At 38.6% G+C, this 15,442-nt stretch overlaps 1 protein-coding gene across 1 annotated transcript; it reads left to right on the forward strand.

The window, feature by feature from the left end:
- Positions 1-382: 382 nt before the first annotated feature.
- Positions 383-15,100, forward strand: CHCT1 (CHD1 helical C-terminal domain containing 1). Its single transcript, XM_051994097.1, has 6 exons — positions 383-497; positions 6,831-6,932; positions 7,286-7,461; positions 8,451-8,550; positions 9,176-9,374; positions 14,770-15,100. The coding sequence occupies exons 1-6, from the start codon at positions 447-449 to the stop codon at positions 14,853-14,855; spliced, it is 714 nt and encodes a 237-aa protein (XP_051850057.1). The 5' UTR covers positions 383-446; the 3' UTR covers positions 14,856-15,100.
- Positions 15,101-15,442: the final 342 nt, after the last annotated feature.

Genomic DNA, 15,442 nt, shown 5'->3' on the forward strand with positions numbered 1-15,442 from the left:
TGCTCTGTACACAGGTGTCAATGTTTTTTGTTGTTGTTGTTGTATGTTGCTATAATATTTATGTGCTTAAAATCAAGTTCTTAGCCTCTGAAGATACAGCTGCATGTATGTATGTAGGTACATCTGGGGACATCTGCCTCCTCCTGAGCTAACGTGGACTCCTAAGAAGTCCCGGGACTCTCAATGAGACTACATACGGATGACGTACTGTTCTCCTTGGGCCGTACACAGCTGTGTGCCCTTACAGATGACATTAAGATCTGGTCTGGCATCCTTAGGGGTTGTGAAGAGGGTGCTCTGTTTTGGCAGTTGCTATGGTTTCCCTATGAGTTCTGGAGTCAACCTCCACACTCCAGGTGGGGCTCAGGTCATAGAGGAGGATCGGAAGTCGGGGGTGGGGGGAAGTGTGTGTCTCCTTTCAGGAGCCCACTAGCCAAGCAGCTGAGATGGAGGCCTCTGACGGGCTAGGGGGCGAAGGGGACAAGGCACTAGAGAAGGTAAAGTGGGACATCTGGGAGGCAAATGACAATAAAGACTCAGAGAGATAGTGAGGGAGGGAAGATTGTAAAGAAGCAAGGAGCTAGCAGAAGATTCAAGAGAGCGGGAGGAAGACAAGAGGAAGGAAAGGAAGTGATGAGAGACTTAGAAAATGACCTTGCTTTGAATTAGAAGTCCCATCTTGCTGTTTGATTTGAGACAAGTTAGCCAGGGCATCTTAGCCCAGTGTCTAGAGTAACCACTATTGGGAGGAATAGAGAATCTGAAGGTTCATTTGTTTATTTACAAGTGCATTTACATCATCTTTGTGAGGCAGCATGGTTTAGTGGATTACTGGACTTAGAATCAGGAAGCTCCTGGGTTCAAATCCTCCCTCAGACCCTTAATCTCTCTCTCAGGCTCAGATTCTTCATCTGTAAAATGAGTTTAATCATAGCACCTACCTCTTGGGATTGTTGTGAGGATCAAATGAGACAATATATGCAAAGTACTTTGCTTAAAGATCTATGTTACCGTGAGTTATTATCTTTCATATATTATACTGAAAAGTTGTTTATACCTAACTCAAATTTATATAAATGAATCAAATTAATGTATCCCTCAATTATGTGTCCCTACTATAGCCTCTTAGCTTTCAGAGGTCCTTTTTTGCATGCTGAATGAATCTACTGGGAAAGACACTTTTGTGTGGCTTTTACTCCATGTACTCCTAGCATTCATTCTCTAGCATTTTTGTCACTTTAGCAGCACCTTCGACCTTATTTTGCCCAGCTTAAGGCAGGGTGAGAGGCAGTATAGAGTAATGGCAAGGGAACCAGATGGGAGGCAGGAAAACCTGGGTTCAAGACTAACCTCTGATACATATTAGTTATGGGATCCTGAGCAAGTCACTTAATGTTTTAGGACCCTGGACAACTCTTTAAGATTGTCAATTGAAAAATAGGTATAGACTAGTTTTGGTCGAGGGAGATTCATCATGAGAGTTTCTAAAGTCAATTAAATCACAGAATTAGTTTAAAAAAATATGCAAGGTACTAGGCTAGAGGCTAGAGTGATGAAGAGATATGAGACAGAATCCCTGCTATTAGAATCTAGAATAGGAAGATCAGACATGTAGAAAGGCAAGGTAGCAGCAGCAGGTTCTTTGTTAGTATAATACCTTGCATGCAGTAGATATTCAGGAAACATCTGTTGAACTGAATAATAACTAATACTTGGGAAGCACCTACCTTTGATCATATAGCTAGAAAGCTCATCAAGGGGAAGATTTGAATTGAGTTCTTCCTGGCTTCAAGTCTAACCTTCAGACATTGTCACATGGCTGATTAAATGTCAAGGAGTTTGATAACTGATACTTGGGAAACACCTACCCTTGGTCACATAGTTAGTAAGCTGATCAAAGGGAGATTTTGAACTGAGGTCTTTCTGGCTTCAAGTCTTACCTTCCAGACATTATGTCACATGACTGATTAAATGTCAAGGAATTCAGTGAGTGGTCCAGGGGCTGAGGAAGGAGAGCTCCCTGTAGACTGTGGGATTGTTGGGAAAGGCTTGGAGGAAATAGAATTTTTACTGGGCTTTGAACAGTGGGGACAAAGTATTTCGGATCAAAAAGTTTTGTGAAAGGTGAATTGACAGAGGGGAAGTACTATTAGTAGTCCATTAAGAAAGATTTCAGAACCTGTTGCTTCTAGGGTCTCAAATTCTGATCACAATCTGTCGTCATTCTAACTATTCCTCTGCTTTGCAACCCCAAACCCTGCTCTTGATCCTTATTGTGACTTCTAATCCCTCATTTATTGACTTCTTTCCTAAACCATCATTTTTTTCCCCCTTCTTCATCCTAATCCGTTGGTGAGCCAGTTCAATTCTACACTGTCCTCTTCTTTCTAGTCCCAGGATCACTTCCACTGTCACTGTCTCTGTTCCTACTGATGTATTATTGAGTAAAGCTATTTAACTCAAATTATTACATAATCTCACCTGGAGGTCGGCTGTGGCAAGATGATTCTTTTATACCTCCCTAATTAACTCACTATCCCACTCACCACAGAGGCTTTTCCAAAACCTTTTCATTCTTTTTCAAACTTCCCATGGCTCCCTTTTCCTCTTCTCTCAGCTGAAGGTTTCAGCTGAGAAACCTTGAAAATATGAAATCTTCATATTTTAGTGAAAAAACTTGAGGCCATTTGCTGAGAGCTCCATTTTTTTTCATCTCTTTCTCATCTCAAATCCCCCAGATATCTTTGGCTACTTCACCTCAATCTCACATGCCAAAGCAAACTTTTATATACACAGGGGATTCTATTTAACCCTATCTTCTGTAGATTGTCCCCTCAGTAATTCCCATTATCTCACTTCAATCTCTTTGTGACTACTGGCTGTTTCCCTACAAATGTGTCCACGACTCCTCCAATCTTAAAAAAAAATCCTCATTTGATCTGTTCATTCCCAGTAGTTATTGTCCCACATCTCTTTTCTGTTAAAATTCTTTGAGAAGGCTCTCTATAAATCAGTCCTTCTACTTCTTTCCTCTCATTCTCTCATCAACTCTACTGTCTGGTTTCCAACCTTATCATCCAACTGGAACTGCTCTCTCCAAATAATCTCTTAATTGCAAAATCTAATAGTCTTTTCTCAATCCTCAACCTTCCTAAACTCTCTGCAGTCTTTGATACTGTCAATCACCTCTTCTTGATACTGTATTCTAAGTTTTCATGACAGTTCAGTCTGTTCTAATTTTTCTCCTTTCTAACTGCTCTTTGATCTTAGATCTTTGTCCATATTATGCCTATGATCCCCCAGTGTGCATCCTCCAGAACTTGCTTTAAGACCTCTTCTCCTTCCATACTCTTTCATCTAGTGATTTCATTAGGTTCTGTGTATTCATTTATCATTTCTCTGATAATTCTCAGATCTACTTATCATTTAGCCCTAACATTTTTTCCAGCCATCAGACTTTAATCTCCAATTGTTTATTGACCTCTTGTACTGAATGTCTCACAGATATATTTTAGTAAGTTAAATTTTATTTTATTTTCTGAATTCTCTCTTCCATCTCCCCATTATTCACTCATTGAGAAAGAAAAATAAAATATGTTAAAATATGAAATTAAACAAAACAAATCCCTCATTAGTTTTGTCCAAAAAAAAAAAAAAAAGAAAAAGAAAGATATGTTCCAATCTGCATTCTGAGTTCACCACTTCTCTCTCTGAAGGTATGTCTTATTTTGAATCCTCTGTAATTGTTAGCCATTATATTGATTAGTCTTCTTAAGTCGTTTTCAATTGCTTGTCTATACAATAGTGTTATTTTATAAACTTTTCTTGTTCTTTTGCTCACTTCATTTTGCATCAATTCATATGAGTCTTCTTGGGTTTCTTTGAAATAATCCCCTTCATCACAATTCATTACAATACAATAGTATTTTATTATACTCATATATCATAAATTGTTGAGGTATTTCACAAGTGTTGGGCATTCCTTCAGTTTACAATTCTCTGTCACCACAAAAAGAATGGCTATACATTTTTTTGCACATGTAAATCTTTTTCCTATTGTGTCTGTATGAGGATTAAATCTAGTAATGTTGTTGTTGAGACAAAGGGCATGCACATAGTTTAATAGCTTTTTAGACATACTTCTAAACTGATTTCTCTGAAATAGATCAGAGCTTCACCATTAATGTTCCAATGTTGCCCTAGCATCTCTAGCATTTAACATTTTCCTTTTTTTTTTTTTCAATTTTGTAAAACTGATGATGATGAGAAGTGGTACCTCAGTATTGTTTTATTTTGCATTCTTCTAATTATTAATGTTTAGAATGCTTTTCACATGGCTATTGATAGTTCTAATTTCTTTCTTAGAAAACTGCTATTCATGTCCTTTGACCATTTGTCAGTTGTGGAATGGCTCTTATTTTAATAAATTTGAATCAGTTCCTTGTATGTCTTAGAAATGAGACTTTTATTTTAAAAGGGCTGCAAAGATTTTTTCCTAATTTCCTGCTTCTAATTTTACCTATCAATGATTTGGTTTTTACCAATTTTTTTTAATCTATCATTAATTTTTACCTATCACTGATTTGATTTCTGTAAGAATTTTTAAGTTTCGTGTCATCAAAATTCTCCATTTTACCTTCTGTGAATCTCTTAATCTTTTGTCTTGTCATTAACTTTCCCCCTGTCCACAAATTTGGTAATTTTCTTTTAGGCTCCTCTAATTTGTTTATGAAGTTACCCTTTATAGCTAAACCATTTAAACAACAGAGTTTGCTTTGGTTTATGATATGAAATGACCTATTCCTTTTTTCTTCCACACTCATTTCCAGTTTTTTCAAAAGTTTTTTTTTTTTTTTTTAATAAATAGTGAGTTCTTGCCCCAATAGTTAGGATATTCCGAAGACATCTTAACCTAATACATCTAAAACTAAACTTATTATCTTCCTCCCTGACTCCTATCTCACACCCCAAGAAAAATTCTCCCTACTTCTGATCTTTCCTATTATCATAGAGAGCAGTATTATCCTCCCAGTCACCTTGCCTTATGATTGAGTTACCATCCATTACTCCTTGCTTTTTGTCCCTTTCCTCCCACATCCAATCTACTGTCAAGTCTTGGTAATACTTCCCTCTGCTTTGGTAATACTTCCTATATGCCCTCTTCTTTCCTGTGGCACTGCTGCGACATGTCATCACTTCATACCTGGACTTTCAATAGTCTTCAGATTAGTTTCTCTGCCCACTGCAGTCCATCCTCCATTCAGCAAACTAATGAATTTTCTTTTCCTTTTTTTTTTTTTTTTTTTTTTACTAAAGCTTTTTATTTTCAAAATATATGAATGGATAATTTTTCAACTTTGTGTTTACAAATTGCAAAACCTTGCGTTTCAGTTTTCCCCCTCCCTTCCTTCACCCCTTCCCCTAGATGGCAAGTAGTCCAATATATGCTAAACATATTAAAATAATTGTTAAATCCAATATATGCATATTTATTTATAGTTGCTGTACAAGTATATTATATATAACATGTTATATATAATATATATAATATAAACATATCTTGCTGCACAAGGAAAATCAAACAGGAAAAAAAATAAGAAAATGAAAATGCAAACAAACAACAACAAAAAGAGAGAAAATGCTATGTTGTGATCCATATTCAGTTCCCACAGTCCTCTCTCTGGATGTAGATGAATCTCCTCATCACAAGACCATTGGAGCTGGTCTGAATCATCTCATAGTTGAAGAGAGTCCCGTTAATGGATTTTCTTAAAGTACATGTCTGACCTTCACCTCCCTATTCAAAAAACTCCAGTGACTCTCTATTATTTTTAGAGTCAAACATAAAATGATCTGTCTGGCTTTTAAAGCCCTTCATATGCTGATCCTTTCTAATCTTTACCAATCTTCTTATATTTTACTCTTTTCCTGGATCAGTGATCCAGTGACTCTGGCCTCCTTGCTGCCTCGTGCACAAGATAATCCATCTCCCACTCATGGCATTTTCACTGCCCCCCCATTCCCATAATGACCTCCCTTCCTGACTACTATTCTGGTTTCCTTCAACTTTCAGCTAAAACCTTACCTTCTACTAGAAGCCTTTCCCCTAATGCTAGTGCCTTCCCTTTGAGATTATTTCTAGTTTATCCTGTATATATCTTGTTTGACAACTGTTTGCACTTTGTCTCCCCTTTTAAATTGTGAGCTCCATGATAGGAGGTGCTCTAGCCTTTCTTTGTATCTCCGGTGCTCAGTTAGCACAGTGCCTGGCACATAATCTAGATACAGATAACTTGATGACTGACTTTCAATCACAAGGAGTTAATTATTTACATTTGGCTTCAGGTAAAATTTCTAATTGAGCTACTCTGTCACCTGGCTGCAGTCGGTTCTCCAGCAGTAGTTGTAAGCAGCTGGGGGGGTCTCACTAGCCTTGTTAACTCCTGCATGCTAGCTAATAAATTAAACATTTTTGCTGAAAATCTTAAGCACATTTCATCTAGGGTCCGGCAAGACATATTTGCCTCAATCTGTTGCTTATTAGATACCCATGTCCTAGTGTCCCTCTTTTTTAAGTTGGTTCTTTGTATGGGGACAGGGGTGGAGTCAGAAGAGTATTTAATATGATCCACTCTCTGATAATACTGGTTTGAGAGAGTTGGCTGGGGGGAGGGAAGGGAAGGGAAGTCATGTCCAAGTTTGGGTACATAACGTCCTGGACCAGATTGCCAGGTTGGCTACAGGTGAAACCCTGCTCAAAAGCCCTGACTAAAAGCAGAGACTAGGCCCTCCACCCCATCCCACCCCCAGTCCAGGCCTGTGTCCTACAGGTGACAGAGGCGCCCTGCCTGGAGAGAAGCTCTAGCACCATCCCCGCTGGAGATTCACTTGTCCGCCACGCAGAGGGCCTGGGACAGGACACCTTCAAAATTGTGAGTAAGGAATTGGCAAAGCTTTGTCTCATTTCTTTGATCCTTTGGAAAGTGTGGGTAGATGCTATAATTGCAGGGTATATCCACAGAGCCAAAGACCCTTGGAAACATGAGGATGCACAATCAGACATCAGCCATCACTTCCCTTAGAGAGCTAGGGTCAAAAGCCCATCTCCCTAGATGGGAGAACCGGGACCTGGGGAAGGGAAGGAGCAGGAGGAAGACTGGACCACGGAATAAGAGGCAGATTCCCCCTAACTGTCTGGGATCCTTTGCTTTGTTCTGGCTGCCCCATGACCAGAGGAAAAATAAGCCCCTGGCTTTTTCTAACCATGCCTGTTGTCTCCTCTTAGTGTAAAGAATACTTGAGACCTCTAAAGAAGTTTCTTCGAAAGTTGCACTTACCCCGGGACCTACCCCAAAAGAAGAAACTTAAATACATGAAGAGGAGCCTGATGGTTTTAGGGGACCACATCAATACCTTCCTGCAGCATTATTGCCGAGCTTGGGAAATCAAGCATTGGAGGAAGTATGGCACCTCCCTCCCCAAAAGTCCCACCACTGAGTTCCCTCCTTCCTAGGATCATTTTGAGGCTGAAAAAAGGGAGAGAGTAAAAGAAAGATTGAGAGACTATTTGTATCAAGTAGGTGTCTGGGCCACCCCTACTCCATTCACTCAACCAACCAGTCAACCAACAAGCATTGATTAAATGCCTATTGTGTGCCAGGCACTCTGCTAAGTACAAAAGGGGAATAGTCCCTGCTCTCAAGAAGCTTACATTCTAATAGGGTGACAACCTATGCATATATAAATATATAGGTACAAATGAAACTAAGGTAGTTTGGGGAGAGAAGGCACTAACAGTTGGGGAAATCAGGAAAGCTTCAGGCAGAAGGTGATAGATGAGCTGGGTCTTAAAGAAAACAAGGGAAAACACATTCAGCATCCTTTACTCTTTGGGAGAAGCCTCATCAATGGGGAGCCTTCAAGGACTGGGGGAAATGGTAAAGGAAATGTAACAGGTACGTATTTAGGGCAGCACTGCTTCCAACATGATCATGTCTAACATCTGTGGACCACAGAGTGCTACACATTCTCCTGAATACAGAACCCCATCCTACAAGAATCGGTCTACATTGTGTCTACTATGTGCCAGGCATTGTGCTAAGTACTGGGGATACAACTCAAAAAAGAAAAGAAAAAAAAAAAAGGAAAAACTGCCCCTGCCCCTCAGGAACCTAAAATCTTATATCTTAAAGAACATCATCTCATTAAGTTATTCAAAGTAAAGGGTGGGGGGAGCTCTTGACTTGCTCAACAAACCAAGGTACTTAAATCGACATTTCTCCCACTTTCTACCCATTCTGCACCACCTCCCAAATAATTCAGCCTTATTTGTGTGATCTGGGATAAGGCAATCAATCCCAGGCCATTTTGACTTCCCAATGAGAGAAACTGCTTTCCCTTTGGTCCTCCTTTTATCAGTGCTCAAGTGTCTTCTTGTCTCTTCTCCCAAGGATGCTCTGGCGTTTCATCTCCCTCTTCTCAGAGCTGGATGCCAAACTACTGCGCCGACTGTACAAGTACAGCAAGAGTGACCAGAATGCCAAGTTCCTGGTAACCATCTCCTCCCCATCCCCAGCCCACTTCCATCGTCCCACAGAATCCCCCCGGAGATAGAGGGTAGTGGTCTTCTCATTGATTTACCTCTGGTCATAGGAGAAACTAGGAAACTGGCAGGAGCATGAGAGTGTTCAAGACACCCTTGTCCTGTTTCTTCTCCCTTGGGATATCCAGGGAACAAGCCCACTGTGGGCTGAGCACTTTTCCTATGCAATTGAACATATCACAGGTATGGCTGGGAAAGTCAGCTCCTTCCAGCTCCCCAAACAAAGTAGAACTAAAGGTGGGAACGATTCAGACTGGAGTTAGAGTTCAAAAGGTTTATTCACCTCCTTTTTTTTTTTTTTTTTTTTTTTTTTGGCCTTCAGCCATATTTTTAAAAGGGCAAAAATGAAGGCAGAAGGGAGGATTCCTCTAGAAGGCATGTCGAGAATTAGAACTCACAATTCTGCTCAGAGAAAGGAGCAGAGAGCATGGCAGCAGTGTCTGACTTAGGGATCCTAACAGCCAGCTTTAGGGCACTTTCCTCAACTTTGGTTTTGCTTGGAGGGTGGAGTCAGAGACTAATCCCTTTTCCTTTCCCTGCGGCATGAGCTCCCTGGCATCCTGTATGTTACAGGTGGCATTCCGGCCCTTGGACACCTCAGAGACAGCCACCCCCCCTACCGAGCAAAGCAACAGCCTGCCCAAGCTCTATAATGCCTGGGGCCTCCATCGAGACTCCAGCTGTACAAAAGAAAAGCTCAACAAAATGCAGGTCCATGCCCCAGAAGCCTCCCTTTCTGGGGAGCAGAAACATGGCGGCCAGGTCAAAAGAGGTAATGTCAACATGGCTCTAGGAGGGGACTCCCTGGGAGAGTTGCTAGTCCCAGTGCTAGCTCAAAATCAGGGCAGCATACATCCAGGCAGATAGAGAACAATATCATAAATGTTTTCTCCTCAGGGACCAAAAACAAACAAACTAAACCAAGAAATAAGGGATTACCTGTGATACAAAACTAATGATGCCTCAGAATTCAGACTCTGTGGGTGTTCAAATGAACTCTAGATGCTGCAGAGGGGACTCCTGAAAAGGGTGGGAAGTTGACCTAAACGACTCTCAAGATCTCTTCCAAAAGGGACAAATGTGGCTGTGGAATTACAAGATTAGGCGTGCTCCAATAAACGTACCAGCCCTAAAAAGTGGAAGTAGGGGGCATAATACCAACCCTTCTACCCCACTTAGGACTGGATGAGATGGGCATATGATAGTATTTTAATGTTAAGAATTTTACATATATCATCTCCTTTGATCCCAATAAGCGCTCTCAGAGTTGGTAGTCTATTGTCCCTATTTTGCAGATGAGGAAACAGGCCAAGTGACTTGTGCCCGAGTCACATAAATGTATAAGTCAAAACTCAAACCCAGGTCATCTTGACTTTAGCCTGAAACTACATCTTCCTTTTTTATAAGAGATGAGAAGGGTCAGTCATTTCTATTCTTAGAAACCTCTGCCTAGATGGAATAGCTTGGGAATTTATGAAAGAGCATATTGTTCCAGAGTTGAGCGCACAGGGCCTTAAAGACTTTTTTTCATCCCAAATCCTACTGGATCTGCTGACATAAATCTTTTCCCCTCCCAACTGGGATTTCAGCCTATAGGGAAGCTTTGCTGTAAGCACAAATCTGAGCCAAACAGGAATGCTTAGGGGCTGAGGAGAGAAGAGGAATCAGGGTAGTATGCATGTATTGAGCATTTACATCACCATAAGCAGTAAAAGAAACAAAAGAGAATGATAAAACATTATGGAGATGTTAAGTTATAAGGAGAGTTTTTAGAAAATGGGCCCTATTCCCTATTCTATAGGATATAAAATCACATCATTCACTGTCAACTTTCCCTCTTTTTTTGATTATTCTGGAGTATAGTTTTAGTAAAGATGTATATTTAAAGGTATGTACAATTTAGAAATTCCAACTTACAATCCAGAATTGCTGATTTCAAAGCTCTACTAGAGGGCATTATTTTGTCTGTTTTCCTGTTGATTCCCCTATTGTTACTTTTCTTGGTCCATCTTTGCCAAACTGCGCAGCTAATGGTTGTTTTAATTTTCACTTCTCTAATTAACAATTGGGAACAACTTTCTTTCATATGGCTCCTGATAGCTTAGATTTTTTTCCTTTGAACACAACTTATATCCTTGGACAGCTTATCAACTGGGAAGTGGCTCTTATTTTCATATATTTGAATCATTTTTTCCTATATCTTGGAAATGAGACCTATATTAGAGAAATGCTGCAAAGATTTCTTCCCTAGTTGACTGTTTTCTTTCTAGTTTTAGTTGTATTCAAGGTACAGCTTCTAAAAATTATATTATTTTTAATAATATCCCTCTAACATCCTCCCATTGAAAAATAAAGCTTTTGTGACAAATATTACATAGTAATAATAGTAACTAGGATTTATTTATATAGCCCCTTAAAGTTTGTGTGCTTAAAAATATTCTCTTATTTTATTTTCACAAGAACTCTCAGGAAAAGTGCTATTATTGCCATTTTACAAATGAGGAAACTTCAGTGGCTTGCCCAAAGTCACACAGCTAGGGCCTGAGATCAGATTTAAACTTGGGTTTTCCTAATTCATCACTACCTTGGTTATGTTCAAAATATGTCTATCCGCATACTGAGTCTTTTACCTATCAGGAAGTATGTAGCAGATTTCATCAAGACTCCTCTGAAATTGTGGTCAGTCATTGTGTTGATCTGTTTCCTGTTCTCTTTTTGTAAAAGAGAAGGTGGGAAAAGAAGGGTGCTCATCAAGAGCACTCTAGGTTTGATGCAATCTGCCTTTGTTCTCTGGCCTTTTTTCTCTTTCCTGTGTCCAAAGTCCAATGACAGATTCTTATCTTTTTTCCTTTCTTTCTTTTTAAATTCATTTTTGTGATCTACTAACTAAAAAAAGTTAGTTTTTACTCTCCGGATCTCCCCTTCACTTTTCTTTCCCTCTTGAGCAAAATATATTTCTACACCCAACCACATTAGTTGGCTTTGACTAACCCAGATTAAAGTGAGGTTCAAATGTCATGCTCTTTCCCAGTCTCTTCCTCCTTGTTTATATTATCTTCAACTTGTCCACATAAATTGTGAGACTCCCTACCATTCCTCTCTTCCCGTATAGTGTTTTTCCTTTTCCCTCTTTCCTTTCTTCTAAGATAATCAAAACATAAAAAAAAAGAAAAAAACCACCCCAGGTTCTGTCTCATTAGACTCTATGATGTCTGATAATAATAGGTGGGCACATGTGTCATGTCCTATATTAGAATATAAAAGGTTATCCCTGTTTATTCCCTTGTGACAGATTGTTCATTTTTATTTGTCTTTATATGTCTCTCTTGACTCTTGTGTTTGTATTTCAGCGTTCCATGCAGCTCTGATCTTTTCATCAGGAAAGCTTGAAAATATCTATTTCCTTAATGGTTCATTTTTTCTCCTGTAGGATTATACTCAGTTTTGCTGGGTAAGTTATTTTTGTTTTAAAGTCTAACTCTTTTGTCTTCTGGAACACTGTATTTCAAGCTCTCCATTTCTTTATAGTGGTGGTTGCTAAATCTTAAGCAATTCCAACTGTAGTTCCTGGGTTCTTGAATTCTAATAGTCTGCAGTAATTTTTCTTTGACCAAAGTCGTCTGAATTTTTGCTATAATATTTTAGGGAATTTTAAATTTTCATTATGCCCTCTGGTTCTAAGACATTCAGGTAGTTTTCTTCTGATTTCTTAAAATATGATCTCTAAACTCTTTTTTTCGTCATGGTTTTCTAGTAACCCTAAATGGCCTCTACTTAATATGTTTTCCAGATCAGTTATTTTTTCATTTAAATTTATTTTCAATTTCATATTGTCTTTTTTTCCTGTCCCCTCTCCAGCCCTTTGAAAAGATAGCAAATATTATACAGTCATGCAAAACATATCGCTGCATTAATCAAAAATGAAAAATAGTAAGAAAAATCACACACACACACACACACACACACGCTTCAATCTATACTCTGAGTACATTGGTTCTCTACCTACCTGGAAATGTGGGTAGCATTTATATCACACATACATTTGGAGTGTAGTGGTGGAACATTGTGCTGATCAGAATTACCAAGTCTTTCACAGTTGCAATATTACCATTACTATGGCTTACCTTCCTGATTCTGTTCATTTCACTTTGCATCAGTTTACATAGGTCTTATCAAGTTTTTCTGAAATCATCCCTTTCGTCACTTCATACTGCAAAATGATATTCTATCACATTTACATATCATAAGTTGTTCAGCCATTCCCCAATTGATGGGCATTCTTTCATGTCCAATTCTTTACCACAAAAAGAGCAGTTATAAACTTTTTGTCCCATGTAGACAAATTTTTCTTTGATATCCTTGGAGTGTAGCAAGTCAGTTGTTTTTGATATATCTTAAAACTTTTTTCCCCCCAGCCTTTTGACTTTTAATTTTTCTTTTTGTCCCACTCACTAATTTTTATTTGGTCCATTCTGATTTTACAGAGAATCTATTGCTTATGTTTCTTATGCCAAGCTGTTAATTTCTATCTTTTTTCCATAGTTCTTATCTTTTGCAATTTCCCCACATGCATTCATTTATTTTCCAATTGTTTCCTCTAAAACTTTTGATTTCGTTTATAAAATAATTTTTGATTAAAAGTCAAACTCTCCTACCTCTTCTCAGAATTCTAGCTGAACTTGTACCCAAACTCTACCTTGTTTGTTATTTCTCATTTCTACCTTTCTTTAAAGCTTTACTTGGATATGTTTTGAATTTATTCTTTTTTCTGGATTAGTCTTGGGTATCCTTATTATCATAAACTTTTTAAATAGGATTTTGTTATTCTTTGTTAATTTTATCAGCCTTAATTTTTGATTTTGTACTTCATGCTCTGGCCACAGGATCAGAATTATACAACTATTTTTTATTTCTATTCTTGCTCTTCAATACACACACACACACACACACACACACACACGCACATCTCTCTCTCTAGACAGACAGACAGACACACACACACACACACACACAAAATAGTTCACAACCATTTATTGCCCTAGACCATCACTCCTACTTGCAATTACCTTTCTCCACCATTCCTAGATCTATGGCCAATAGAATTACCAGTTGGCACCTGTATTCCTTGTACAGGATCGGGTGTCTCTTTGCCAGATCTGCTGCCTCTTCTTGTTTGTATTGAAATGTTCAATGTTTTCATTTCTGGGTAAATCCAGTGCCCAATATTCACAGACTTCTATTTTTTATTCCAACTTGAACTGGGAATGTGATTTTTCCCCCCTTGATTTCCCAATTAGAACTTTTTCTGGTATGTTTTCTAGATATCTGTGATGTAAGGAAATGTTTGGAATTTTGAAAGTTCTCCTCCAATCTCATTTTACAAATGTTAAAATGGAGTCCAAGGAACATGGATAGGTAGTAAGTGGTAGAGTTAGGATTCAGAAAAGGATAGCCTTTATCACTTAAGTTTCTTAGTAAAACTTCTTGTTCTCTTTCCATTTCATCATCTTGCTTTATACTTGGTTAAAATTGTCATTGGATAGCAGTACTTTCTTGTGATTATTGAAATATGAAAATGAGATTTAGAAGTTATTCTAGAACTTGCACCTTGGAATAAATGAAAAAAACTGATTATATGGGGCTTGGCTGACCTATTAGGAGACATGGTGGGAACAGCACTCATCTAGAGTCAGGGGCTTTTGAGTTCTGGTCTTTATTATGTCATTAACCTCATGTGTGACCATGACAAATCACAAGTTCTCTGACATGTTTCTTCATCTGTAAAATGGAATCACTTTGAAGGGGAGGGGAAAGGCAATAATAAAAAGCACTTGGACTTAGTCGATCAACAAAATGACCAATCATGATTTCAAAGATCCAATTTCTATCTCATTTCCCAATGATCACAAAAAATGATGTCAATGGAACAATGAAGATCTGTGTTTTGCTTGACTATGCATTATTTGTTACAAGGTTTTTGTTTTATTTTTAAATTTTCAATGTGGGGTATAAAAATTTGTGTCCATTAAAAAAATTAAATTTCAAAAACAAAGCGTTTTGGAAAAAGGAAGTTATCATAACCAGCAACTCCTTTATCTCTCACACACCTTTGTGGGCTGGGTGGGACTCCATGTTGACAAGACCTTTTTATTACCTTTTTTTTCCAGACTCTATAAAGAAACCTTCCCATAAACCAAAACTGAAGAGAAAGAGAATGAAGGAAGCCCTCAGAACCCCTGAGAGCCACTCATAGGAGGACCCACCTAGGACAGTGAACCCAGCTTCCCCATTGTCCTGAAATCACTCTGCTTCCTTCAACACCTAAAACCCCATTCTACCCTAGAATCTTCCTCTTTATTCCAAGGCTTTTGGTTTGGGGGAGAAGAGAGGGTGAGGAGATATGAGGGAGGGAGGGAAGACAAAATTATCTTTATTCACAGATCATTGGGGATGGCAATTAGTAGTAGATAGGGAGGGAAATAAACATACTAAAATTCATCTTTAGTTTGGCCAATCTGTTCAGTCACAGGAGCCTGGAAAGAAAAGAAATGGGTTGGTCGGGGGGGAAGTAGACAGGGGAAGGGAAAGCAACATTTCTCAAACAAAGAAAACCATACTCCAATGTTTTCATCCATGCCAAAATGAGATCAAAATACATTTTCCTTAGAAGGGGAAAATAAGTTAGAAAATTGTTGAATGTGGAAAAGTCCTTTTAAGAACTCTTTCCAAGCTACTAGTACTAAAGTTTCAGGTCTTTTCAGTACTTGCTGCGAATCTTCTGTCCACTTCTTCTCACCACCTCTTAAATCAGTATTTTCCAGTCTGGTTTAGATGATGTTG

The sequence above is a fragment of the Antechinus flavipes genome, chromosome 4, assembly GCF_016432865.1.
Source record: "Antechinus flavipes isolate AdamAnt ecotype Samford, QLD, Australia chromosome 4, AdamAnt_v2, whole genome shotgun sequence".
Classification (NCBI taxonomy): Eukaryota; Metazoa; Chordata; class Mammalia; order Dasyuromorphia; family Dasyuridae; genus Antechinus; species Antechinus flavipes.